General features: G+C 40.3%; 4 protein-coding genes across 6 annotated transcripts; 2 read left to right on the top strand and 2 right to left on the bottom strand.

Moving 5' to 3' along the window:
• Positions 1-4959: 4959 nt before the first annotated feature.
• LOC147306487 (transcription factor 7-like 1-B) lies at positions 4960-13113 on the bottom strand. Its single transcript, XM_086274390.1, has 4 exons — positions 13014-13113; positions 12768-12920; positions 5593-5749; positions 4960-5457 (listed from the first exon to the last, which is right to left on the bottom strand). The coding sequence occupies exons 1-4, from the start codon at positions 13022-13024 to the stop codon at positions 5323-5325; spliced, it is 456 nt and encodes a 151-aa protein (XP_086130516.1). The 5' UTR covers positions 13025-13113; the 3' UTR covers positions 4960-5322.
• Positions 6874-11057, top strand: LOC147306488 (serine/threonine-protein kinase pim-1-like). The gene is made up of 9 exons (XM_086274389.1): positions 6874-7089; positions 7498-7740; positions 7875-8027; positions 8149-8243; positions 8381-8428; positions 8525-8743; positions 9759-9939; positions 10026-10196; positions 10286-11057. Exons 1-9 carry the CDS (start codon positions 7029-7031, stop codon positions 10375-10377), a joined length of 1263 nt encoding a protein of 420 aa, XP_086130515.1. The 5' UTR covers positions 6874-7028; the 3' UTR covers positions 10378-11057.
• Positions 13114-13250: 137 nt separating the features above from the next.
• On the bottom strand, positions 13251-14900 carry LOC147306486 (uncharacterized). 2 transcript variants are annotated; one of them, XM_086274689.1, is made up of 3 exons: positions 14731-14900; positions 14511-14623; positions 13251-13587 (listed from the first exon to the last, which is right to left on the bottom strand). In XM_086274689.1, exons 1-3 carry the CDS (start codon positions 14777-14779, stop codon positions 13384-13386), a joined length of 366 nt encoding a protein of 121 aa, XP_086130815.1. In that variant the 5' UTR covers positions 14780-14900; the 3' UTR covers positions 13251-13383. The 2 variants fall into 2 exon arrangements, with proteins under 2 accessions (XP_086130815.1, XP_086130816.1); XM_086274690.1 differs by having other exon boundaries at positions 13251-13569.
• Positions 13517-24893, top strand: LOC147306485 (uncharacterized). 2 transcript variants are annotated; one of them, XM_086274688.1, is made up of 4 exons: positions 13517-13597; positions 16834-16938; positions 23139-23735; positions 24079-24893. In XM_086274688.1, exons 2-4 carry the CDS (start codon positions 16921-16923, stop codon positions 24757-24759), a joined length of 1296 nt encoding a protein of 431 aa, XP_086130814.1. In that variant the 5' UTR covers positions 13517-13597; positions 16834-16920; the 3' UTR covers positions 24760-24893. The 2 variants fall into 2 exon arrangements, with proteins under 2 accessions (XP_086130814.1, XP_086130813.1); XM_086274687.1 differs by lacking the exon at positions 13517-13597 and adding an exon at positions 15429-15507.
• Positions 24894-25458: the final 565 nt, after the last annotated feature.

The raw sequence follows: 25458 nt of genomic DNA, 5'->3' as shown, positions 1-25458 counted from the left end.
CTAGCACCAGCTGAACACACTGAGAAGATTAGAGGCTGCAGAGGGACGTAACAAAGGTGATACACACAGCTGAACTAAATCTAAGTAATAACACAGGAAGTGGAACAAAAGATAACGCACACAGGTCGGAGCTAACATAATAAAACAGGAAACAGTGACAAAGTCCAAAACTGAAAAACACTGGGACAATGACCCAGGAACACTGACAGATCTCTTTTGTTCAGAAAACCACAGGCAGTTAACTGCAGCCAATCTTCCCAAGAGAGAGTAACCTGGCTTAGCAGTATACAAAGTTTTATATGAGAATGTGCGTCTGTGTAACTGGTTAAAACTGATGGGGAGAAATTATAGTTTGCACTAAACTATCCCTTCATTAGTGCCCCAAACTAGTCCCAGCCTCTCAGCACTAACGATTTTTCCCTATTTTCTAACCTTTACCAAATAATGTGTTGTCCTACTGATCATGAGAGCAACCCTGGCTGAGTTACAGGATACTGTTTTTGTCTCACGCAGTCCCGATGACCCACACACCACAGCATTTCAGTCAGGTTAAGCTCTGGACTTTAATTTGCATGTGTTTTTATTTTCACATTAAATTTGTAAAGACAACAGAAGCACGCAGTCATTGGACCAGATAAAACATCTTCATCGTGTACTGTAGCGAGTAAAAGCCACAGAGTAACCGCTAAGGGCCTCTATACTACTCGTGCAAACTTTCAGGCCCAAAGCTCTTACAGGAACGAGCCCAGAATAAACGGGACAAGAGGGCCAATATCAGTCAGATGCGTTAAAATTTATTATTTTAAAAGAAAACACAAAGGGTTTGCAAAAGGCCTAAAACATCAAAATGGAAAAGGTCACTAACGACCACAATATAGTCTTATTGGTGCAACCTGCCAGCAATGCAACTATCACTATATGCTAAAGCATATAGTTAGGGCTGGACCAGATGACCCTGAATCCTCCCTTAGTTATGCTGCAATAGACATAGGCTGCCGGGGGATTCCCATGATGCATTGAGTTTTTCCTTTCCAGTCACCTTTCTCACTCACTATGTAGTAATAAACCTCTCTGCATTGACCTCTGTCTCTCTTCCACAGCATGTCTTTATCCTGTCTTCCTTCTCTCACCCCAACCAGTCGCAGCAGATGGCCCCGCCCCTCCCTGAGCCTGGTTCTTTTTTTTTTTTTCTTTTTTTTTGCCTGTCCCGTTTGGCTCTTTTGCCATCAGAATTATTATTATTGTTGGGCAAAGAACGATGCCCAACGGATTTACTTTACCAAATTGACCATCCCAGCCTTGCCATAATGGTCCATTTGATTCGCCTTTTATTGTTTATTTTATTTTCACTTGTTGAATACGGGACAGACTTGACTGGAGGAAAGAAGGGGAGAAAGAAAGAGGGAAAGAGAAACAGCTGAGAAGAGGGACGGGGGAGAAGGGCAAAAAACAAAAACCAACAGAACGGGCAGGGAAAAAAAAAAAGAAAAAAAAAGAAAAAAGAAAAAAAATGCATATATCAATCACCTGGATCACCTGTTGAGAAAGAAAAAAGAAAACAAGCATAAGAGAACAAGAGTAATAGAATAAACAACATCACAATGATATATGGGAATATGACAGTAAATACTAAATATTAAACATTATTGTGCAGCACATAAGATCAACAGAACACAGTGTGCTTTGAGGTAGGAGCCAAAAAGGGTGTAGTTTGTGGGTGTGATCACCCGTGTGTACACCTGTGAGCATGGATGCGCTTGTTTTTTTTGTTTTTTCAATTTTTTTTTTATTTCGCTGAGCCTGGTTCTGCCGGAGGTTTCTTCCTGTTAAAAGGGAGTTTTTCCTTCCCACTGTTGCCAAAGTGCTTGCTCATACACAGCAAAATCTCCAGTGTTAAATTAACACTAGAGAGTGTCTATATGGGTCCACACCTCTGAGTGTTAAATACAACACTGTTGAGTGTTAAATTAACACTTTTGACAGTGTTATATGTTTAAAAGTAACCTAGTCAGTTTTGAAGATTAACAATGGCTAACACTGAGCAGTGCTGATTTTCTAACACTGGAAAATAACTCAAAATGTTAGAAATATTCCAGTGTTAGAAAATCAGCACTGCTCAGTGTTAGCCATTGTTAATCTTCAAAACTGACTAGGTTACTTTTAAACATATAACACTGTCAAAAGTGTTAATTTAAAACTGGAGATTTTGCTGTGTAGGGGGTCATATGATTGTTGGGTTTTTCTCTGTATCTATGAAGCGCCTTGAGGCGACTTATGCTGTGATTTGGCGCTATATAAATAAAATTGAATTGAATTGAATCACCTGAGGGCTTGCTCTCCCTCGGCGGTCCCAGATGCTCGTTGCTTTAAAAGAAACAAATCCACCCCAAATAAATACGAGCCCAACAGAACACTTATCGCATGCACTAAGTGTTTTAGTTCAGGCAATAATTGGTGGCACTAAAATCACTTAATATAACTTATTCACTGCAAATCCACACGGAGCACCTCTAAAAGACCTAATTCCCCTAAGGTAAGAGGGGATAAGCTCAGGAATTGCACATTGCCCGACTAATATTGCACCAGCCCATTGGAAATCAAAACAAACCCAGCATAAAAAACAAATAGTTTTAAAAGGTGACCCTACTCTAAAACCAACTTGGGAGAAAAACACAACGAAAAAGAGAAGGAGGAAAAAACAGTGACAAATTCACATGTGCAGCCTGTCCTGCAGGAGGCAATACAATATACAGGGAGTGCAGAATTATTAGGTGTCAATGGAAAATTGTATTTAGTAGTCAGTATAATCTTTTAGTGATATAAGTTTGCATATGGTAGAATACTGCATGTAGTTATTTGTATTAGGAAATATTCAACCATGTATACTTAGAGGCATATAATCAATTGTGTGTGATCTCTAGCAGGCTGCAGGCTTGGTGTGCACCCCAGGAATGCACCCCCACATCCTGGGAGCATGGGAGAGGTCGTACCTTGTTTTATTGTTTTACGGTAGGATTAACGTAGCTATGTCTGTTTTAGTTTAAGTGCTTCTTTACATATAGATGAACTGCTGGACAACCCAACAATCATATGACCCCCTATGAGCAAGCACTTGGGCGACAGTGGGAAGGAAAAACTCCCTTTTAACAGGAAGAAACCTCCAGCAGAACCAGGCTCAGGGAGGGGCGGGGCCATCTGCTGCGACCGGTTGGGGTAAGAGAAGGAAGACAGGATAAAGACATGCTGTGGAAGAGAGACAGAGGTTAATAACAGATATGATTCAATGCAGAGAGGTCTGTTAATGCATAGTGAGTGAGAAAGGTGACTGGAAAGGAAAAACTCAATGCATCATGGGAATCCCCGGCAGCCTACGTCTATTGCAGCATAACTAAGGGAGGATTCAAGGTCACCTGGTCCAGCCCTAACTATATGCTTTAGCAAAGAGGAAAGTTTTAAGCCTAATCTTGAAAGTAGAGATAGTGTCTGTCTCCCGAATCCAAACTGGAAGCTGGTTCCACAGAAGAGGGGCTGTAGTCGCAAATTTTGAAGCCATCCTGATAATCTTCTTCCACCAACGATGTGGAGATCCAACCCTTTTAGATCAAATTAAAATCAAGACACTCAAAAAGATGCTCTGTAAAAGAGTAGAAAAAAATAGATACAGACATGTGCTGCATGAAAGACGTTAGGGAAGGTTAGTTAGCTGGAGAGCGAGTTATGCAGGAGAACTCTCAGCAGCATTAACTGCCCTGTTACTGCACCACCTTAATAAACCATGGTGAAGCAAAATGTCTTGTGCTTAAGACTCTACATGAAAGTTAAAATATATATGTTCAGTGCACATAGATATATAGTGTATATAGTTACATAGTTATACATATCACACAAAAATCCACCACATCCCCCCTTGTGGTACCTGGAGGTACCACCTAAAAAGACCCAATGACTAAAGAAGAACCAAAATCGTGAAAACGAATGCGTGCGCTGTTTTTTTGCTAACATACTTTAAAGCAAGCTCTAAATAGAATATAAGAATTTGTATAAAGATCCCACACAGTTGTTGCTCTATTGAATAAACCCCAGAAACCTCATAGTCATCAACATAACATTCTTCCAACGCTTCATTTCTCTTAGTCAATTAATTTAAGACTAATTGATTCCTCTTCATTTGCAAATCATACTACACAGTATCCTTATCAGAATACTCAAGAAACTTAAAACTAGCCTAATTACAGTAAAATGAAAGTGAGGCATGAAACACATCAGCAGAGACACATAATACATACACGGATTACACAACACCATATGTGACATTAAAAATAATACAATAAAACAATTAATTCCCAATTTTGGATTTCATCTTGGTCAGGTTCAACTTCTTTTTCTGAACAACTTCTCAGTGTGGGCTTTGAAATGTTCTTTGACCATCCCTTCATCTTCTTCATCTGACATAAACCCACCAAGAGCATTCTCTTTGTGGGCCGGTACTGCTCACCCGAGTAAACACGAGCTGACATTGACATGAATTAAACATAAAACATTATATACAGTATAAGATTTTGTAAGGTAAACCTAGTTCATACAAATGAAGTAAAGAAAAGTTATTAAAACAAAACGTGCCTTGCTGTTTATTCTTTCAGTGTCCCACAGTAGCACATTTCCTGCTAGGAAAATGTCAGAAGTCACATCATTTCTGTAAATTGGGAAGTAACTGTAATACATCAAGTCACCTCTGTCTCTTGTTACCAGGACTTTTTAAAATGAATGGTACAACATGGAAAGAGGCCCTACACAAGAGTTTAGCTTTGAGCTCAATATGCGATGATCCTTTCAGCCATGACATCTCTGACATGGGAAACCAGGGAATTTGATTAGAAAATGGTGAAGGATTTTCTTTTCAGTTAGAAACTGGATTTGTGTAACATGGTGGTGAAAAGCCCCCAAAGAAACCAGCATATGATCAGTCGCTATATTGCATTTAATACAAACGTCCTTCGTGTATCCTTTGAATACAGAACAGATCATTTCTGATATCTATGAGTAAACCCAACGAGCACGTGTCCCAAAAGACCCCACAGTGTTTTTATCTGGCTTTTCCCTGACAGTTAGTGGACACTGACAGATGTGTGCTGAATATGAAAGGAAACAAAAGAACTAAAGAAGGTTTGCAGTGTTAAAAACAAGAACTACATGAAGGTTGTTTCATCCTGCTGTAACTTATGACAGAAGCATCTTTTGTTTGTTTTTTCATTTATTTACACAAAGACAGATGTTGAAATAACAGGAGTAACAGTTTAATTCAATTGAAATCAGTCCAATCGTCTATAATGAAATTATTGTTGGACATACATAGTTTTCTTTGGTCGACCAGGCTGGATGCTCTTTGGCATGATTCTGTCTTTCTGTTTCAGCCTGCTTGAAATATCTGGCTTTCTGGTCGTTTGAAAGCGACTTCCACTGTGGACAGAAGATCATAAGAACACACTGTGAGCACTGCTACTACACATAACTACAGGACAGCTGGGACACATGCAAAAACATGAGCAGACAACATTAACAGATGCATAAATGTATGCAGAGTTACACACTTACTCTCTGTCCCACCACTGCATTTACGGCTGCACTTCCAGGGATGTTGAGTTCAGCAATGACCTTTGGCCTCTGCTCTTTGAGATAGAGCATGAAGGCATTTGGCGGCTTCTTGACGTATGGCCCATCTTCATCCTGCTGGGCTGGGCACTTTCTTTTTCTTCAGGAATAAAACACAGAGTAAGAGCACATGTTAGCACTGTGTACAACTGTGAGGGAAGCAGTTCAAAAACACGAGACAAGCTGTAAAACTGAATGAAATCAGGCACCATTAATGGATCATTACAATAATTCCTGCAGACATCTGCAAACAAATGACAGATACTTGCAGATCAGTGAACCAAAGCAGCCGAGCAAACTTAGTTTGGAGTGGAGGTGTTAGGTGGAGGAGCAGGAGTGACATAATCATACATCTGTACACCGTTCCTACACAGATGAAGGGAGACAGATATGAGATAACAGGAAGAAGTTATGAATATAGAGATGTTCAGCAGCTGTGTTCACTCCAGTGTTTGTGTGTTTTACGTACAGTACTCCAACAGGACGCAGGTTCTGGAGCACACAAAACACACAACAGGTGACGAGACAAGCTGCAATACTATCATCTATCCACTAGGTGGAAGAATTGATCAGTAGAAAGAGGAGATGTGCTCAAAACGACATTCATACATAGATTTATTCTTCTTAGTTAGTCTTAAGAATTAGGATTCACTGACAGTGAAGAAGTTTCAGACGTGCACTCGCGTTTCCCCTTTTGCCTTTTCCTGCTCCAGCCAAGTCCTCCGCCTGCTCGACATCTCTCCTATTACCTTTTATTACGCTTGCACTCATGCCTTTGCCTTTCACCACTTCAAAACTGCGCCTTCTTCAATATTACCTTCATATGCTCTCTTTGCTTTTCGCCTTCCTCACTACACTAAGTACCATTTTTTAACGCTGTGTACTCACTCTTGCTAAGTACATGTGAACAGATCTTGAAGAAAAAAAACAAAACAAAACATACTTTTCTTTTCTCTTCTGATACTATTGAATGATCCTAACAGAAAAAAACAGAGTTAACACTGACTTAATAAAAAAGTGTTATATTTTATCTCAGATAAACTAGTCAGTGTTTATTAGTGTTTGCTCAACTAGAAGTCTTCATAGTAGCATCCACACATCAAGTCTTTAAACAAATAATGAAAGGATAATGAAAGAAAGTTTAATGTGAAATTACTGAATTATATGAAATGCCAGAGTGTTTTTCTTTAAACTACTTGCCTTTTAGTGATGTCACTAAAAGGCAAGGTTCTAATGTTGTGTTGCCATAGACTCCGGAGTTTACTTTTAAAGCTCACTTACAGAACTGACTTATACAGCTTAGTTAGAAAAGTCAAGCATCCAGACATTTGAAGGACTATTCACTCATTAAGGTGACATTTTCTATTTTAAAAATTAAGATGAAAAAGGAAACAAGAAAAGTTACGACTGAGGCAGATAAGAAAGATCCAGGAGATCAAAGTAAGTAAAAAATAAAATCCCCTAAATAACAGAATGTACATTTCTAACAATGTTGAGGCTCTGTGTATAAAATGATTCATTTTTAGAGGATTTAAATCCTGGTTTTGATTGAAACTAACCTGAGTGCAACATGTCTAATCAAAGAAAGGTTACTGGGGCACTTTGTCTTTTGGTAAAATAATGTGACAAGTTTATTCTTGGACTGAGCAGTGAAAACAGAGCAACAAGTGTCATCAGTATCTAGACTTAGTAGACCTAGTATGGACTCGTGATGGTGTGTTTTTTATCAAAAGGATAAACTTGTTATTATATTGTAAGCAATACTAATTTAAAATTCAATGACATCAAAATCCTTCTAGTCCTGATGTCGAGCGCTCTTTTTCACTAATGTGTTGTTGTTGTTTATAGATTGTAAGAGCAGGATGGCTAAAAGAAAGGCCAGTCCTGAAAAAACGACCCCCATAAAAAGAAGGAGGGTCACTGAGCAGGCTGGTCCTTCCACCAGCTCAGATGCTCATGTGGTCGGGGGAGTCAAGCGAAAGGTCCAACAAGATGAAGCGGGGACAACCAATACAGCAAAAAAGCGTAAACTTCTTGAGCATGTGAGCGGTGACAAGGGGCAGGCATCTTCCTGGTTGGACACTGGTAAAGGTAGGCTAATTAGTTGAGTGAGGGGTAGATTAAGTGTACATCTGGTTGCTAGTTTGAAGATATTAGTGTTTGGGAGATATTTGTGTCTATTATCTAATAAGCTGACGTGCTTTTGGTGTTTTCCACATCTGCAGACTGCAGCATAGAGATTTCAGAGAGCTGCAGTAAAAACAAAAAGGCTGGCAAAAGGAAAGCTGCGGGAGACACCAGGGACCCACCTAAGAAAAAGAACGTGGACCAGGACAAAACCAAAACCGTTGCCAAAAAGTCAGTGGCTGAACAGAAACGTAAGTAGCAAGCAGCTTAGCTTTTATATTCAGGTGAAGAGCAAAATGAACATTTAGGGTACAGCAGAGAGTAATTTGTGTGACAGCTGTAGTAAAACCCAATTTGTGTTTGTCTGTTTAGGAGACTTCCAAGCGAGATACGTGGAGGAGCACCGGCTTGGAGAAGGAGGATGCGGAGCAGTGCTTGCTGGCTACCGCATAAAGGATCATTTACCAGTAAGTGTTCAGATGGTGGTAGTAAGACAGGCAGTAATGCAGATAAGGGATAATATCGTAAGCTGAGATGTATGCTGTTTTACACCTTTAATGATGTCATACTGAGGAAATGCTCATCAATGCCCTGTGTCTTTTAGGTGGCCATCAAACACATCCCAAAGGGGAAAGTGTACTGCAAAGTGAAGGTAAATGTGCAAGACTTGAATTGTTTTTACATTAGTGGATTGCATGCAGCGTTCACCTGTCTGTGCCTCATCATCCACTTTGTTGAAATATTTCAGGATGATAACGGGAAGAATGTGTCAGTGGAAGTTGCCATCATGCTGAAGCTTGCAGCTGAAGCAGATGGATCAGTGGAAACATCAGCCCCAGTGTCTCTGTTGGAGTGGTTTGACTTTGGCAGAGAGCTGATCCTGGTGATGGAGAGACCTGTCCCCGCTGTGGACCTGGATAAATACATAGAAGAAAATGGAGGATTTTTGCCAGAGGACAAGGCCAAGGCAAGTTGACTTGCCTTAGAAGAGTCTTAGACTGTACATCATTCAATCAAAGCACAGAGTATTAGAGAAACATTAACCCATTGATTGATTATTGTCTTTTTCATCGTTTCCAGGTAGGGCTGGGCTATATCATACCATTCACGGTAATACCGGTGTAATTTTGGGCAACGATAGGAAAATGAAATATCGCGCTAGAATAGGTAAAACGCGCATGCGCAGTGCCTATGTTTACATACGCAGATGGCGGTGACGCAGAAAGAGAAGAGCAAAAGTGGATCGTTGAATGAAACGGATGAACCAGAACTGGTTTGTAAAAATGCTGCAACTTTAGTGGTGTGGAACTGGTTTAGCTTTCGTCCGTCAGATACACAACAAAGCACGATTTTTGGTAGCGCATGCTAGCGGGCCGCCGTTATTACCGTGTTGTTTGGAAAATACGGCACACTTAAAATCAATCCTTTGATTTTTCTGAAACTCGACAGTGCCCCTTATAATCCCGTGTGCCTTATGTATGAATTCTGGTTGTGTTTACTGACCTCAAAACGATTTTATGTACACGGCGACTTTGCTAAGCTACAAAGCCGCACCGCTCGATGGATTGTCGGAGCATTACGGCTATCGTAGGCAGGCGCCTCGCGGAGTGATACGTACTGCACCTCAACGTGATATTACCGTATTGTGTGTGTATAACCTCTTTTTAAGCTTTGTGGATATTTTACATGGTTATGCTGAGGATATGTCGGCCAATTTCCACTGGAAATGCCTTTTGGTTAAACTGTCAGCAAGGAATTTGCATTTGCACTGTTACATTTTTATATAACTTTAATGCACACAAAAAAACAGCTGCTTGTTTAAGTGAAAATACATTTATGGGGTTTTTTGCACTAATAAAGTTGTGGAGTTGTAAAGTATTTTGTCTAGTGTCAGTTATATCGTCAGTTATATCGTTATCGCAACTTTTCAAATGTATATCGTGATAAATATTTTTGGTCATATCGCCCTGCTCTATTTCCAGGTCATTCTGAAGCAGCTGGTTGATGCTGCGAAGCACCTGGAGGATAAACACATCTTTCACCGGGACATCAAGAGTGAGAACATTCTAATTGAGACCGGCTCAGATGTACCGCGTGTTCGTATCATCGACTTTGGACTGAGCTGCTTTGTTAAGGAGCAGTCGCAGTACCGCGTCTTCTATGGTAACATATTCTGCTCTTGCTCTTCACAGATGTCACAATTTTCGCCTTTTGTTTTAGAAGAAATTGCAATTGTGTCTGTTTATTAGGTACAGAAATTTACTCCCCTCCCGAGTGGTACGGGCGCAGTTGCTACAGGTGTGGACCCACCACGGTATGGCAAATGGGAGTGGTTCTGTACGAAGCGCTTCATGCCGGGGACTTTAACACCACGAGCTTCCTCAAAAAGCGCCTGAAATTCAAAAGACATCTGTCCAAAAGTAAGAAAACGTCACACTTCAAGACTGACTGATGGCTTGGACCACTGGAACTATCATCTTCATGTTTTTTCTCTTTCCTTTCTTTCCAGACTGCCGGGATTTCTTGGACGCGTGTTTAACCAAAGTCCCGGAGACGCGGCCGACGCTGGAGGAGCTACAGCATCACACTTGGCTGAGATAAGCCTATCACACACACACACAAACACACACAATTCAGACGTTATCATTTATGTGTGATGTATGAATTACCTTTCTTTTTTTCAGGAAATAATTTTTTTTAATTGGCCCACTTTAAATTTCAGTGTTTTGGAATTCCTGTAACCCCCCCCAGCCATCCCAGGAAAGGGGATCTCTCTTTGAATGGGCTTTCCCGAGGTTTCTTCCCGTCAGTCTGGCCCCCCCAGGGGAGTTTTTCCTCGTCTTCATAGAGAGCTTGGGCTGGCTCAGGAGCTCCATCAAAACTGTCTTTATTTAATTACTCTAATGTAATCATATACTTTAAAGTAATCAAATAAAAGACAGTAAAAATCTGAAGACTTGAAGTAAACTTCCATTAAAATAAAACTTGTTTAATTCATCTTTGCTGAGGATACTGTGTTATTACTATTTCAAGGATTATGTCAGAACACCGGATACTGGTACCCATCCCTACCCATCACTAGGGAACAGAACAAACCAGACATCAATTACAACAAAAATGACACTGACCCAGCCAGCATGACTCGTCTGCCTTAAGAAATGTTTAGCAATATTACAAATTGGGTGATATGCCTTAAAGTAGCTTCTCATGTGTTCAGCATTGTCAAAGGCTACATTTTAATTAAAACCACAATCTAGTAATGTTCTGTCTTTAACCTTCCTAATTTGTTTTTTTGTCCTAACCTAACACTAAATTGCCAGTGAAAACAAAAGTTACATAAATAAAGAAGAGTAAAGAAAATTACGGTCTTTTTTATTGTAACAGTTTACCAGTGTACAGTTTGGTTTGTGACATATCTATCTAATAGACTCCAATTTGTGCATGTAAATGGAGAGTCCTCTTCACACACTGAGGTTAATTATGGAGTTCCACAGGGTTCAGTGCTAGGACCAATTCTGCTTACATTATACATGTTTCCCCTAGGCAGCATCATTAGAAGACATAGCATAAATTTTCACTGCTATGCAGATGACACCCAGCTCTATCTGTCCATGAAGCCAGATAACACACACCAATGAGTTACACTGCAGGAATGTCGTAAAGACTTAAAGACCTGGATGGCCGCTAACTTTCTGCTTCTTAATTCAGATCAAACTGAGGTTATTGTACTCGGCCCTGAAAAGTTTAGAAATATGGTATCTAAGCAGATTCTTACTCTGGATGGCATTACCTTGGCCTCCAGTAACGCTGTGAGGAACCTTGGAGTCATTTTTGACCAGGACATGTCCTTCAACGCACATATTAAACAAATATGTAAGACTGCGTTCTTCCATTTGCGCAACATCTCTAAAATTAGAAATATCCTGTCTCAGAGTGACGCTGAAAAACTAGTTCATGCATTTATTACTTTCAGGCTGGACTACTGTAATTCATTATTATCAGGATGTCCAAAAAACTCACTGAAAAGCCTTCAGCTAATCCAAAATGCTGCAGCAAGAGTCCTGACAGGGACTAGAAAGAGAGAGCAGATTTCTCCTGTTAAATCCAGAATTGAATTCAAAATCCTGCTCCTCACATACAAGGTCTTAAATAATCAGGCCCCATCTTATCTTAATGACCTTGTAGTACCATATCACCCTATTAGAGCACTTCGCTCTCGCTCTGCAGGCCTACTTGTTGTTCCTAGAGTATTTAAAAGTAGAATGGGAGGAGAGCCTTCAGTTTTCAGGCCCCTCTTCTGTGGAACCAGCTTCCAGTTTGGATTCAGGAGACAGACACTATCTCTACTTTTAAGATTAGGCTTAAAACTTTCCTTTTTGCTAAAGCATATAGTTAGGGCTGGACCAGGTGACCCTGAATCCTCCCTTAGTTATGCTGCAATAGACGTAGGCTGCCGGGGATTCCCATGATGCATTGAGTTTTTCCTTTCCAGTCACCTTTCTCACTCACTATGTATTAATAGACCTCTCTGCATTGAATCATATCTGTTATTAACCTCTGTCTCTCTTCCACAGCATGTCTTTATCCTGTCTTCCTTCTCTCACCCCAACCGGTCGCAGAAGATGGTCCCGCCCCTCCCTGAGCCTGGTTCTGCTGGAGGTTTCTTCCTGTTAAAAGGGAGTTTTTCCTTCCCACTGTCGCCAAAGTGCTTGCTCATAGGGGGTCATATGATTGTTGGGTTTTTCTCTGTATCTATGAAGCGCCTTGAGGCGACTTTTGTTGTGATTTGGCGCTATATAAATAAAATTGAATTGAATTATCTGAGGAAGAAGCAGAGTTGGTTTGTTTCCAGCTGAAATCATCCAGGCTCAGGAATTTGAATCGATCCACATCATTTCTGCTTGAACTAGAGAACATGAGTGTCGACTTACATTTGGTCTGTGAGACACATGTCATAGTGACAGTATTTGGGTTAATATGGCATTACTCACCCTGGTCGCATTTCTTCAATATCAGGCACCAAGTTCAGGAACTCGTTCTTTGCAGCCCGCGCAAGGTAGGAGGTCTCCAGAGTGGGAACCATCGGGAAGTTTTCACAGTCTGAGCAGGAGGGACTGGAGGCACGTGAGCTGTTCTCAGGGGTCCTTTAACACAAATCACACCAAGTTAGAATCAAATGGATAACCTGTCAATAACCGTTTGCAGATCGAGGTCAATGTTCCTAAAAATATGTTTACTTCTGGCCCATGGAGCCACAGCGGGAGTCCGAGAGAGGGGCAGGTAGAGGAAGGGGTGAGGGTGGCACTGCTGAAGCTCGTCACGGATGGATCACGTCCGATCGGTGAGATGAGAGAAAGCTGAAGTGAAACAACAGCAGGATGAGGTAGACGTCAATATAGGAACTCCCTGATGTGACACAGAAAGGCTATTTTTTAATTTCTTTGTATTATTTCTCACCTTGCAGTCACTGATGCTGTTCACCAGCTGCTTGTATTCAGTATTGAAGGTGTGTGTCAGAAGGCGCAGGCACTACAACACAACAGGAACAAGACCGAGCAGAGAAGGAAGAAGGCAGCAACAAGAACGCCCACTAAGCCCACGTTTTTCTCACCTTGGTGGCCAGCTCCTTCTCACGCTTTCAAAGGTGGTGCTGGAGATCTGCGAGGAGATGGAGGTGGATGTGGACAGAGTGCTGGAGCTCACGCTGGGGGACAGAGACTCACTCAGGGACTTGGTGGTGGGAGCTGTTCCCACGGGAGCCGCCACTCCCAGAAGGTGACGGGTCTTTTCCACCTGGAAGAAAGATGGGGGCTAATGTGAGGTAGGGAGAAGAGGGGACGTTAGTCATGTAAAGGCCATAGGTGAGGGTAGGGACGTAGATCGACCGGTAAATTGAGAGCTTCGCTTTTACACTCAGCTCCCTCTTCACCACGACGGACCGGTGCAGCGTCCGCATTACTGCAGCTGCAGCCCCAATCCGTCTGTCGATCTCCGGCTCCCTTCTCCCATCACTCGCAAACAAGACCCCGAGATACTTGAACTCCTCCACTTGGGGCAGGAACTCATCCCCGACTCATCCTATATTTCCGTTTTTATATTTCTAATGTTTGCCTTGTTTTCTTCACTGTCTGGTCTGCCTCTGTCTTGCCTGTATGGATGCATTTACACCGAAATGTCCCCAACAAAGGATGTTTTAATTCACCACTATTCCAGTGAAACACGAGTCTCCCATCTTCCTGCTACCAGTCTGGAGTTTTTGTTCACCAAAGCACACACCAACTTCATACTGACGGACAGATCACTGCCCTTTTGCCGCCTTGTCTGACCGTGTTTTGTGGCTGTGGTTCACTTCACCTCACTCTTCCCCATTCTTGTCATTAAATCAGGCTGTTCTGCAACCATGGCAGCCATTCACTCTATGGCTTTATTCATGGTGTATTTTACCCCTTCACCAAAGGCCGTTCTCGTTTCCAACATTATATTTGCAGTGTTCGTCTATCTATCAATATCTGCGGAGTATTTTTTTTTAACGAGTATCCTATTTTCTAAAGCACAGCATGTAAAGGGTAGCTCGGTTAGCAGGATGCTAGCATGTAGCGCTTAGTGAGACACGCCTCAGACGAGTTGAGCAAAGACCCCGTCTGTGTACTTTATACGTGAGCAACGGATTTAAATAAAATTAAGGTTTCAAAAGACAAACTTGAAGATAAAAATATATATATATATATACTCACCGGAGAGCCGCCAGGGTTTGCCGCTGCCATCTTGGCGCTCCTAAATTCAAAACTGCCTCTGCAGTCAGGCAGGGGAGGCGTGGAAATTGTCTTTGAGTTAGTCAAACGTTTTCCTTAGTTCGAGTAGATGATAAAAAAAATAATAATAATAAATGGGATTTTAAGTAGGACTAGGCGTTCTGTAATGATCTCTATTTAGGAGAAAAACTTAATCACTCACCTTTAAACAGCTCTCTTTTAGGAGACACACTGCTGGCTAACGGTGTCATGTGATCAAACAGCGTAATTTAATTGGCTGAGAGCCACTCGACTCGATCTGGTGCTGATTGCTCTGGCTTGGGTCATTAAAGTTCATCACTTTTGCAGTTGAATTTTTGCAGGTGAATTTTTTTCAGGTGAATTTTTGCAGGTGAATTTTTTTCAGGTGAATTTTTGCAGGTGAATTTTTGCAGGTGAATATTTTTGCAGGGAAATTTGGAGGATAAAAATTCAGTGTCATAAATTCAATGTCTAAAAATACTTGAATTCTGATGATACTATATTTCTTCCATATGACAGAGCCTTGAAAGAGTGACAGAGACACTTTTTATGAACTCATCTGTAATGTGTCACCTTTTCTGTAGAATGAAGAAGTGCTTCCCTTCTTTTAAAGTAAATACAGGCTTACAAAGATCCTCTAAACAAAAAATCCTCGCCTGCAGAGAGCAAAATCTCTTAAATAAATGGGGGTAAGCGTAAGCTGAAGCCATCTGATGTTTATGTTCATGAATATAACACACTGAAACATTTTGTCTTTGTTTTTATTGTTTATTAAAATACTTTTAAATGTCTAGTTTTAGTTTAAGAACCATCTAGTCCAGCAGGTGGCGGTAATGCACCTTAAAGCTCTAACCGCCAAAGAAAAACCCCAAAGAAGAAGAAGAAGCCGCGAAGTTCCCGCTTCATTGCGTTTGTGTTTTAGTTTATTTTTCTTCCTCATCTAAAGTGAAGCACTAAGGTAACTTTGATCTGAGTTCAGTCAATCTTGAATTTAGCTCCTGAGTGAAGTTTTCTGTTGCTCTCCTCGGTCTCTGTTGTCAGTTATTTGTGAACCAGTTGAAAGAAAAAGCCTCTACATCAAGTCAAGCTGCTATAAACTAATTTACAAGAAAATATTAACAAATGCTAATGAAACACAGAGAAGAAAACAGTGTTATTATTAGAAGAAAGCTTTTAAATTAGCTAAGTGTAATCAGAGTTTCTATTATTTTATTAGTCTGTTACTAAGCGCTAGTTAGCATCTCTGTCACTGTGTGGCACCTGCATAGTTTTTGAATGCAGCGTGCTATCCAAGCTAGCTAGCTAGCTAGCTAGCTAACGCCAGCCATCATCAATATAAGGTCACTTCCAGCGCCAAAAAATCCAAATATGTTGGCGGTAAAAGTGCTATAATGAAATCAATTTAAAAGAAAGGTAAAAAATAAATGTATTCCAGACTAAAACACAGCTGCCTTTGTCTTATCAGCAAAGTTGTGTCAGCCCACAGGGCATGTGATTGTAAAAACTGGCCTCACTCTGAGAGGCCTGTTGTTAGAATCATTTCAAAGATAATTTGATAAATTCTGATCAGTATTCAGTAAATGAGCCTGATTAACTGTTAGCAAAATAATAATGATAGGCCAGAGATACCAGAGATTCATTTTTAAAACAAATACAGCCTCGAACCCCAAGAGGGGATCTGTGTTTTAAAAGTACTGCAGAGTTTTTAAAATAGAATAGAATAGTCTTTTATTGTCTTTGTACATATTCAACTAAATTGTGGGTGCTCCACACCAACCGTGCATGGAAAACAATATAAACAGTAAGACAATAAGAATAAATTAGAGGACAGGTTGCAGAATGCTTGAAAGTAGTGCAATGGACTTGATATAAGTAGAGAATCGGAGTGTGACTGAGTGATGAGGGTTACTCAGATCATGGCTCAGATTTCTACACCCACTCAGATAGGATAATCTTCCACGGCACACCTGATCAGTTCTCACGGCACACGTATATATGCCGCGGCACAGTGGTTGGGAAACACTGTACTCGTTTATGCAGGTCCATCGATTGTTCTGTTTTTGTTCTTTGCCAGGGCTTTTTTTAAAGAGGAATTGCTCTCCTGGTACTGGTGTGCCATACTGCTGAATTTGGTATCGGTGCTCAAACCTTTTGTGTATGTTTTAAACAAGTTGCTCACCCAGGGAAGCTAAAATTTGTTGTTTGTGCTCTCAGATGAACATATGAGACACTTTGACTCTTCAGTGCAGTGTGGAGCCTAACAAAGTTCTGTTTTGTGTCCCAGCTGATCAGCAGGAGGAGAAGAGTCTGACGGAGCAGCAGGGGAACATTTACGCTACTTGGACTCAGCTCAGCCACTGCAGAGAAAACAATGAGTTCGACAAAGAAGGTGACAGATACTAGTGTTAAGAAATACTCCATTAACCCTTTAAGGCCTATTGGAGCAGGAATGCTCCGTTTTGCGTAACAATTTTAAAATCCCGGTAGAACTGCACTTAAGCTAACACAATTATTTTATTTAGGAATAGTTGTACTTACATCTTATGCCATCAGCTTGCCCTAGGTCACGTTTCCTTCCACATATGTATTTGCAGAAATTGCATAAAAAGCACTTGCAGCAAAAAAACATAATATACCAGAAACACGCTTTGCTGTTCATAGCACTTCCTATGTTGGAATAGATGCCAGCGCGAACTATCACATGTCCAACTTTACCTGCCAAAACCTGCCTTCAGCGACACCTATACTGGTGTTTTTAAAAGTCATGTTTGACTTTATTCTTTTCTGTATTGTTTCTGGGATGCTTAGAACTCAAACTGCACTGTTGGTAATAGTTTATTTTGATGCACATGCTGTTTGTTTGCAAATTTGCATTATAATATTTATTTTTGTTTTTCCTCAAAAATGCTCAAAAACAAATTTCCTGTGGTTGGAAACAATGTGCAACTTTTTTAAATTTACAGTTTTGAGGGATACAATTTTCTAACTACAAATATGTGTAAAAAACAAAACAAAAACAATTTAAATTTTTTTGTATTTTATTGCAGTTTTTTTGCACTTTATGTAGTTACTATGGACTTAATGCATAGATATTATTAACATTTGGGATATAATGGTCATATTGATGTATAGCAACTTGAAATGCTCCCCAAAATGGCATTAAGGCAGGGCTCTAGACTAACTTTTTGCCGGTACGCCTAACTTTAAAAAGTTAGGTGTACCAGCACAAAAGTTAGGCGCACACAAATTTTATAATAATTTATATAATATAATGTGTTTTTCTGGATACACTGTGCTTTTTCAGCATTCAAAGATTGATGACACCGTGTCAGAGCACTGGCTATGAATTTCAGAAGGATCAGGCCTTAACTTAACAGAAAAGTTAGCAATAGTTCTTTTCCTATTACAGCTACATCCACTTCTGTCGTGCCTAGGCTGCTCACTAGGGCTGGGTATCATCACTGATTTCTATAATCCATTCGATTCCGGTTTTCAAAGTCCCGATTCGATTCAACTTAGCCTCAGACAGTCAGAAATATTATAATTCTGATCATTTATCAGTACTGACTTCATCAGAATTGTGAACATCACAGCAGATGCCTTTGTGTGAAAGTAACTGAGAATAAAACACAGAAAAACATGAAGGAGATTTTCCTTGTCTGGCTTTTTATAGCAGATAACCTTCAAAATATTCTACAATGTTCTGCATATAAAGTTTAAATTTCTTCAGTATTGAACAACAGAAAAAATAGGCTTTCTTGTCCGATGTCATTTAAGTGAAAAAAAGAATAGAAAAAGACAGCAGCCACAGCGCCGTAAACAGCGGTAGACTGGTGGGTAATAAGCGAATGAATAATACAGAAAACAGAGATTGGAGACGGGAAACTGTTCTTGAAGTACAGAGAGAGCTAGCTGTGCATGAAGTGTGATTTTAATAGTCGTGGAAGCAAAACAGCAAAATTCATGACGACATTGATCAAATGTGAAGCGCAGTTTGCTGCTTCTTTTGCTGCTGGCTCAGTGAATTTTGGTTGGAGAGACAAAACCTGCAGCTCAGAATCAGCGCAAAAAGACGTAATCACAGCGCGGACCGGACGCATCAGAATCGCTAAGCTGAGAAAGCCGAGAAAGACAAAGCTGATTCTGATGCGTTGGCTCTGTGTTTACGTCTTTGTGTGGAGTCCGTGTACCTGCTCTCATTTGCTGTTTGGTTGTTGTTGAAATGGTTTTGTGAGCTTTAATCTGAGAACTTGAGGGGGTAGGGACAACTTGAGGGGGTAGGGACAAATAAGTAAATACTTCAGCCTACTCCTTTTCAAACAAATAATGGAATGATATTTTGTAATGATTGTGAAGGCACATGTTTGAAATGTTTGAAATAAAAATGAACTGAACTGAACTGAACTGAGAATCTGGCGTTTCTGGCAAAACACAGTTATATTTAAAAGTCGATTCAGGATTTAATGAATTGATATCGCTTTATTCAAGCTACTCACCTCCCACTTCCACCTGCACTTTCAACTGGACCACGGCCAATCAGAGAGGTCCCGCCCCTTACTATCTCTGATTGGTTTAGTCCACGATAGGGGCATAATGTGTGTCTGTTGTTGACCACAGGGAAGGTTGCAGATTTTTTATTTTTTTGCTACCCGAACATTTGGTCGCACAGGTGCAAGCAAATATATTTTTTAGTCGCACCACTGAAAAATTTGGTTGCATTTGCGACCAAATTGGTCGCACTCTAGAGCCCTGCATTAAGGGCATGTAAAAATTAGAGATGGACCGATCCGATATCACGTATCGTATCGGTTCGATACTGACGTAAATTACTGGATCTGATATCGGAGAGAAATAAAAAATGTAATCCGATCCATTAAATTTCAAAAAAGCACCTCACAAAACTTGCGACATGGCGTAACTCGGCTCATAACCGTAGCACGTCGGAGCAGTGTGCTCACGTGATAGAGCGGCTGTGTGTATTTGTAGCCTCGCTACCAATCCGGCATTTCATCTCCGAGGAAGTTATCCCAGAGAGAAGTAAAGCAAGTGTGTAAGTTCGTCTCTGAATGTTTGTAAAGCATTCCTGCGATGGAACATATATGGAGCGACTGCCTCTTCTCTCCCCCTCCCTCTCCTGCTGCTACTTCAGTCATGAAATCATGATCAGCTGATCGGCTTTTCTGTCGCGAGTCCGTCTCTCTTGTTTGTTTTTGGCCCACTTCGCGCCAGAAAGAGGAAACCAGCAGCTGAACAACAGCAGCACGTTTAACCTTGATAAGCTGTTGTTAGAATTTATTTAATATTACTTTCTACACCAGGATCCTTTTCTAGCTGACGGCTGGTAACTGTGCAGGGGCGGATCTAGCAAAGTTTAGCCAGGGTGGCCGATAGGGCATTAACAGGGAAAAGGGGGCACAAAGACATCCTTTTCTTTCTTATTCTCATTTAAAATGTCTAGATTTTAATAAATAATTATCTGAATCTTACACCCAAAGTTTTAATCTGATGTAAAATGTATAGAAGTCCATGACTGTATATAGTAACTAAGCCTAATATACCCTAGTAAGCTTTACTACTTTTTCCTTTGGGAAGGTACCATCTGTGCAGTCTGCAATTCTGTTGAAGAAAGATGTTGAATCTATTTAATTATTCTTGAAAAATAATTGATTTCTGTGAATCTTTTTTCACACTGCATCAAATTAAAGTTGATTATGTTGATTAAGCATCATGAAGTGGAGGGTGGGTGATTCCCTATCTATTTTTTTTTTTTTGCTGGGAGTTTTAGAGCCCTATTATTTAGGTTACTTACTCCTTAAAATACCAGAATAGGGAGGATGGAGTAGGATTAAGTGTATTAGATTGATCACTATTACTGAACTATGAAATATTTGGGTGCTGTGTATTTTTTGCATACAGGTATAACAGAATAGCTTTAGTGTTTTGTTTTTTAACTTGAGTATGAACTTATACAAAAACAGCAAGATATTTTAAAAAAAACAGTTCTGTTGATTAAAAAATACACTATATCGGATTCATATCGATATCGGCAGATATCCAAATTTATGGTATCGGACATAAAAAAGTGGTATCGTGCCATCTCTAGTAAAAATATAAACATAAGCTCTTGGTTCTATGGTAGGTCTTAAAGGGGTAAAAGATGAAGTACTGATATATATTTTATGCAAAACTAACTGAACCTTGTGCTATATTAATGTAATGTAATATTCATGTAATAATACAATGCCTACATTGTAGAGGGTGACTTTGCCTCTAAAGAGGAAAATGGGCAGGGAAGAGGTTAAAGTGGGATTCAGCAGGATTCAACCCTAAAATCAGCTGTAGTGGCTCAGTGTGGGGAAAAGAGTCACAGCTCACAATCATTTCTGTTGAGAGCTCCAGTCGATGTTCTTAATGTACAGGATGTGATCAGCTGACCTGCTGCTCTCTGTGGATGTACACAACTGAATTCAACCAGATGTCTGCAGATGTTTCATGAGTTGTCCTGGCTGATTTCCATCCTCTACACCAGGGGTGTCAAACTCAACTGCACAGGGAGCAAAACTCAAGGCACACTTTAGGTCACGGGCCAAACAAGATAAACATTTATTGAACACTAAAACCATGTTTTTTAAACAGAAATATGAATAAAAACAGACAGGAATTTTATTCCAGAATAAATAAACTTAAAAAATCAACTTTAACTTTAAATGTTTTGATCTTCATAAAAATATATCCTGTCAAAATTATGCAAGTTAGAAATATGAACATGCTGCAAAAACCCCAGAAAAAATAAATGAAAACATACACAAGGTTGGAGCTGCATGTAGACGGAGCTGGGGCATTGCTGCAGGAATGGAGCTAATAAACTGTGCAGGCCATTCAGTGTCGTACTTTGCCTTGAGTGTACCATTACACTGCAGCTCCATCTGAATCTGCACAGGTGCAGTTTCCACGTAAAGAAGAAGCTTGAAATTCTCTTTTTGTGCTTCACAGTCACCAAAGCGCCGCGAACTCAGTGCGCTCAGTTTATCAGCAAAGTGCGCCGACTTGGTTCAACATTACTTGGCAACAGGGAAAGTGAGACAGGTTGCACTGGTGCATTTGTGACAGCTTCACTTGAAATGCCTTCACTGCATCATACATGCCATGTCCATTGTTAAATCTCCCAATTCTTTTGATCTTTGGGCTGAAGGAAGGACAATACTCGGTGTATAAATGCTCAATCAACAATCTTTTATTCCATACAATTCAACACTTTTGAGCATAAACCATCCGGAGGGGAGATGAGCGCGGGAGGGTGTCCGCCTGATCTCGAAGCGTCTGAGTGTTTCTCACATTCTTATAGCTTCAGCCCCCCTCCACCTAGTCATAAAACCTAAACATTCACATTCTTTCTCTCTTACGGCGCCTAAGTGACGGCCTTGGCTCCCTGTTTTATCTCCTCCTGATGAGATGGGGCAGAAAACCTCTCCGGTATGCTCTGTTCTCTTCTAATCAGACAAATAAGACCATGACTCTCTGAAAACAGTATTTCTTATACCTCAGCAGTATAATGCATCATAAAACAATATCACTCATTCACAATAAATCAGCAGTCTAATGTAATACAAATCAGTTTAATAACTGTAATAGTTGTCACCTTCTTCAAAGTCAGGAGAATAATGCAAACTAAAACTACGTAATAATTTCACTATCTTTAATTAGGGGTATAACGTGGCATAAGATAATATAATAATCTCACACCATGAACTGACAGATTTCCTTGCTGAGCTCAAAAACTCTATTGAGAACTTTTTCCCAACTCAGCCAACGGAACTCTGTATGATAAGGATGTCACCAAACTCTGAATCATAGAAGGATGAAATTGACGGTGATTTAAACCTTTAAACTCAGATAAAATTTACGGTTTGTGTTACAGTGATCGTTACATGCTCCATTTATAGGACTTTACCACACAGCCTGGTGTATGATGCAGGATTGGATTTCATGTGTTACTGTTTAGGCTCAAATCAATTTGATCTTTGATGCCCGCAGTGATGAAATAACTCCCCTCAAATGACTTAAACCAAAAGTAACAAGCCTGTGTTGAAAATGTAAGGAGTAGAAAATACAGATTTTTTTTTTTTTAATGTAGCGAGTAAAAGTAAAAAAAAACGTCAGGTTACAGTCAGACTCTGACATCATCCTTCACTGAACCAAGCTAGTAACTGTTACATTTGATTTATTATTATCGAATAAATTATACAATTATAGAAATATATAATAGGAAACAAACAGGAAATATAAAAAAGTACAGACCTGGTAAACATTTATTACTATTCTGAGTGTGTTAGCATTAATATTTGTGCACAGGCAGGAGGGATGGGCATGATTTTAGAGTGTTTGAACAATGATTAATTATCTTTAACAGCAGGTTGGATGTAATGTGTTACTACTACCAGTAGGTGGGGATAAGAGACCTTTAAGGTGTTTGGTGCCACACTCCACCTTCAGGTTTAAAACTAGTGTTAATGGAGGGAGTTTGAAGCTTCAGTTTGTTTAATGACTGCATTTCACTCACTGCCTCTGTTTGTATCTCTGTCACTGCAGGACCAACGTGGACCGAGAAGTCAGCGCTCTCAGGAGGCCGACAAACCTCACAGAAGAAAGAGAGAGAAAAAATACTCCTGTGACGAGTGTGGGAAGGATTTTACCTGGAAGTTTAAACTAAAACAACATCAGCTCATCCACACTGGAGAGAGACCGTTCAGCTGTGACTTGTGTGGAAAGTCGTTTTCCTGGAAGAATTCCCTGAAAACACACCAAGTCGTCCACAGTGGAGTTAAAGCTTACAGCTGTGATCAGTGTGGCAGAGCTTTTACTCACAGTAGCCACTTACAGAGACATCTAGTTACCCACTCTGGAATTAAGGCATACAGCTGTGACATCTGTGGAAAAACGTTCAGCCAGCTAGGGTACCGAAATATACACGTACGCATTCACACCGGAGAAGATGTGTACTGGTGTGATCAGTGTGGCAAATACTTTACAACAGACACACAGTTACAACGCCACATGTTTACCCACACTGAGGAGAGACCTTATCAATGTGACCTGTGTGAGAAGACTTTTAAAACTCCACAGCACCTGAGACGACACCAACAGATCCACACCAGAAAGAGACTCTACAAGTGCAGTTACTGTGAGGTTTGTATTTTTATTTTATTCTTGTAAGTTCAGTCTGACTGTTTGGAACAAGTCTGCTCATTAAATTGTGTTAGCATGTTAGCACTTCTACTGCACCGAAGAGTAGCTCTGAGCCATTATTCAGGTTTTCATTTCATTTAAGTGTAAGTCAGATGTTACTGTAATATTAAATAAGTATTGCTGTAGTATTATGGTGGTAGTATTGTAGTTATTGTAGCCCAGTAAACTAAGTGTGTTAATCGAAACAGTAAAATGTAACTGGACGTCTGCTCTTTATTTCAGGCGACTTTCAGGATAAAAGTGTTGAAGGACTGACTTACACTGTCTTTGTGTCTTTGTTTAGAAGCAGAGCGACACAGATGGATCCACTTCTCAACCCTGTCATCGCTGTGGTGGTGGGAAAGACTTTCGTTGTGACATCTGTGGAAAAACTTTCAGTCAGCAAGCCGGCCTAAAAATACATCAACGTAAACACACTGGAGACAAACTGAAATACTGCAAAGAATGTGGGAGAAGCTTCCCCACATCAGCTGAGTTAAAACAACATGAACTCTTTCACAGTGGGGTCAAAAAGCACCTCTGTGATCAGTGTGGGTCATCCTTCACCACTGCAAGTCAGCTTAAAACACACAAACGAGTCCACACAGGAGCAAAACCATACAAGTGCAGACACTGTGACAAAAGCTTCTCACAGTCAGGTAGTCGTAACGAGCATGAACGTACACACATGGAAGGAAACTACAGCTGTGAGCAGTGTGACAAGAGCTTCAGTAATCTCAGTTCATACTCTGCACACAAACGATCCCACGTTACTAATAAACTGTTTCACTGTTACCACTGTGCCAAAACATTCACTTCATTATCTGCTCTGTGCAAACATCAGCGCGATCACGCAGGGCTGAAACCGTTCCCATCACAGGACGACAGCGAATCTGAAGAGAGAGAAACATCCTCTTCTGGTTTCAGAGTCCAACTTAAAACCCTGGAGATCAGGCTCCACAGAGTTCAGGTCGGCTCTCCTTAAGTTTAAGTTAAAGTTCTAATGAGGCTATGAATCAAACTGTTCCTATAGTTCAATGTTAATCTTTATAAATTGTTCTTCTGTAGTGTTTGTGTTCAGTTGTTGCCTTTTTTTTCAGTGGTTGGATTAAAAATCAGTTTCAGTTGAAGTTTTTATTGAATGTATTTTGTTAAATAAAGTTAAAAAAATGTTAAATAAAGAATTGTTTGAACAACAAAGATTTTGAGCCATGATGTCATTTCCTGTATTTCAGAGTAAAGACTGAAGTGACGAATGGAAACATGTTTACAGTCATGGAATAAACACTGATGGGTCATCTGTAGGAAGTACTATTGCTGACCTGACAGACTCGACCTTGTTTACAAAGAAAGAAAGGAACTGATGACACGTGTCAGCAGAGGCTTTCAGGGTTGTTTAGAGTAGAGCTGATAGTCTTAAAGAGAACACGGCGATTTTGACAATTTAACACAATGATCTGAGAAAAATGTCTGTTTCTCTCATTTTCACCGTATTCTGATCAAATTTCCAACATTCTTTTAACATGACCGGTACCGGTCCGTGAGTCGTTTGGTACCGGGCCGCGAGAGTTGAGGTTCAGGTGTGAAATGTATGGTTTTCAGGGTTTTTATCGGTTTTCAGTGTTATTTTGTTAGTGTTTTTATCGTTAACTCGGTTTTCCTGGGTCTTTTCACGTGTGTTATG

Source organism: Aulonocara sp. 'chitande type north' Nkhata Bay, linkage group LG19, assembly GCF_057382095.1.
Source record: "Aulonocara sp. 'chitande type north' Nkhata Bay isolate Kocher_YH1m ecotype deep benthic linkage group LG19, A_spYH_male_GT1.1, whole genome shotgun sequence".
NCBI classification, from domain to species: domain Eukaryota; kingdom Metazoa; phylum Chordata; class Actinopteri; order Cichliformes; family Cichlidae; genus Aulonocara; species Aulonocara sp. 'chitande type north' Nkhata Bay.
This window is presented reverse-complemented; position numbering and strand designations above follow the sequence as displayed.

Excerpts from the sequence above, each read along its gene's own strand:
- LOC147306488 (XM_086274389.1), top strand. The coding sequence starts at position 7,029 with ATGAAAAAGGAAACAAGAAAAGTTACGACTGAGGCAGATAAGAAAGAT. Across the intron at positions 8,244-8,380 it reads GCATAAAGGATCATTTACCA|GTGGCCATCAAACACATCCC; the intron begins GTAAGTGTTCAG and ends TGTGTCTTTTAG. Across the intron at positions 9,940-10,025 it reads GCAGTACCGCGTCTTCTATG|GTACAGAAATTTACTCCCCT; the intron begins GTAACATATTCT and ends TCTGTTTATTAG.
- LOC147306487 (XM_086274390.1), bottom strand. Across the intron at positions 5,750-12,767 it reads ATTGAAGAAATGCGACCAGG|AAAAAGAAAGTGCCCAGCCC; the intron begins GTGAGTAATGCC and ends TTATTCCTGAAG. Across the intron at positions 5,458-5,592 it reads ATGCAGTGGTGGGACAGAGA|TGGAAGTCGCTTTCAAACGA; the intron begins GTAAGTGTGTAA and ends TTCTGTCCACAG.
- LOC147306486 (XM_086274689.1), bottom strand. The coding sequence starts at position 14,779 with ATGACACCGTTAGCCAGCAGTGTGTCTCCTAAAAGAGAGCTGTTTAAA. Across the intron at positions 14,624-14,730 it reads TAAAAGAGAGCTGTTTAAAG|GAAAACGTTTGACTAACTCA; the intron begins GTGAGTGATTAA and ends ACTCGAACTAAG. Across the intron at positions 13,588-14,510 it reads CAAACCCTGGCGGCTCTCCG|CCCCCATCTTTCTTCCAGGT; the intron begins GTGAGTATATAT and ends ACCTCACATTAG.
- LOC147306485 (XM_086274688.1), top strand. Across the intron at positions 23,736-24,078 it reads ACAAGTGCAGTTACTGTGAG|AAGCAGAGCGACACAGATGG; the intron begins GTTTGTATTTTT and ends GTCTTTGTTTAG.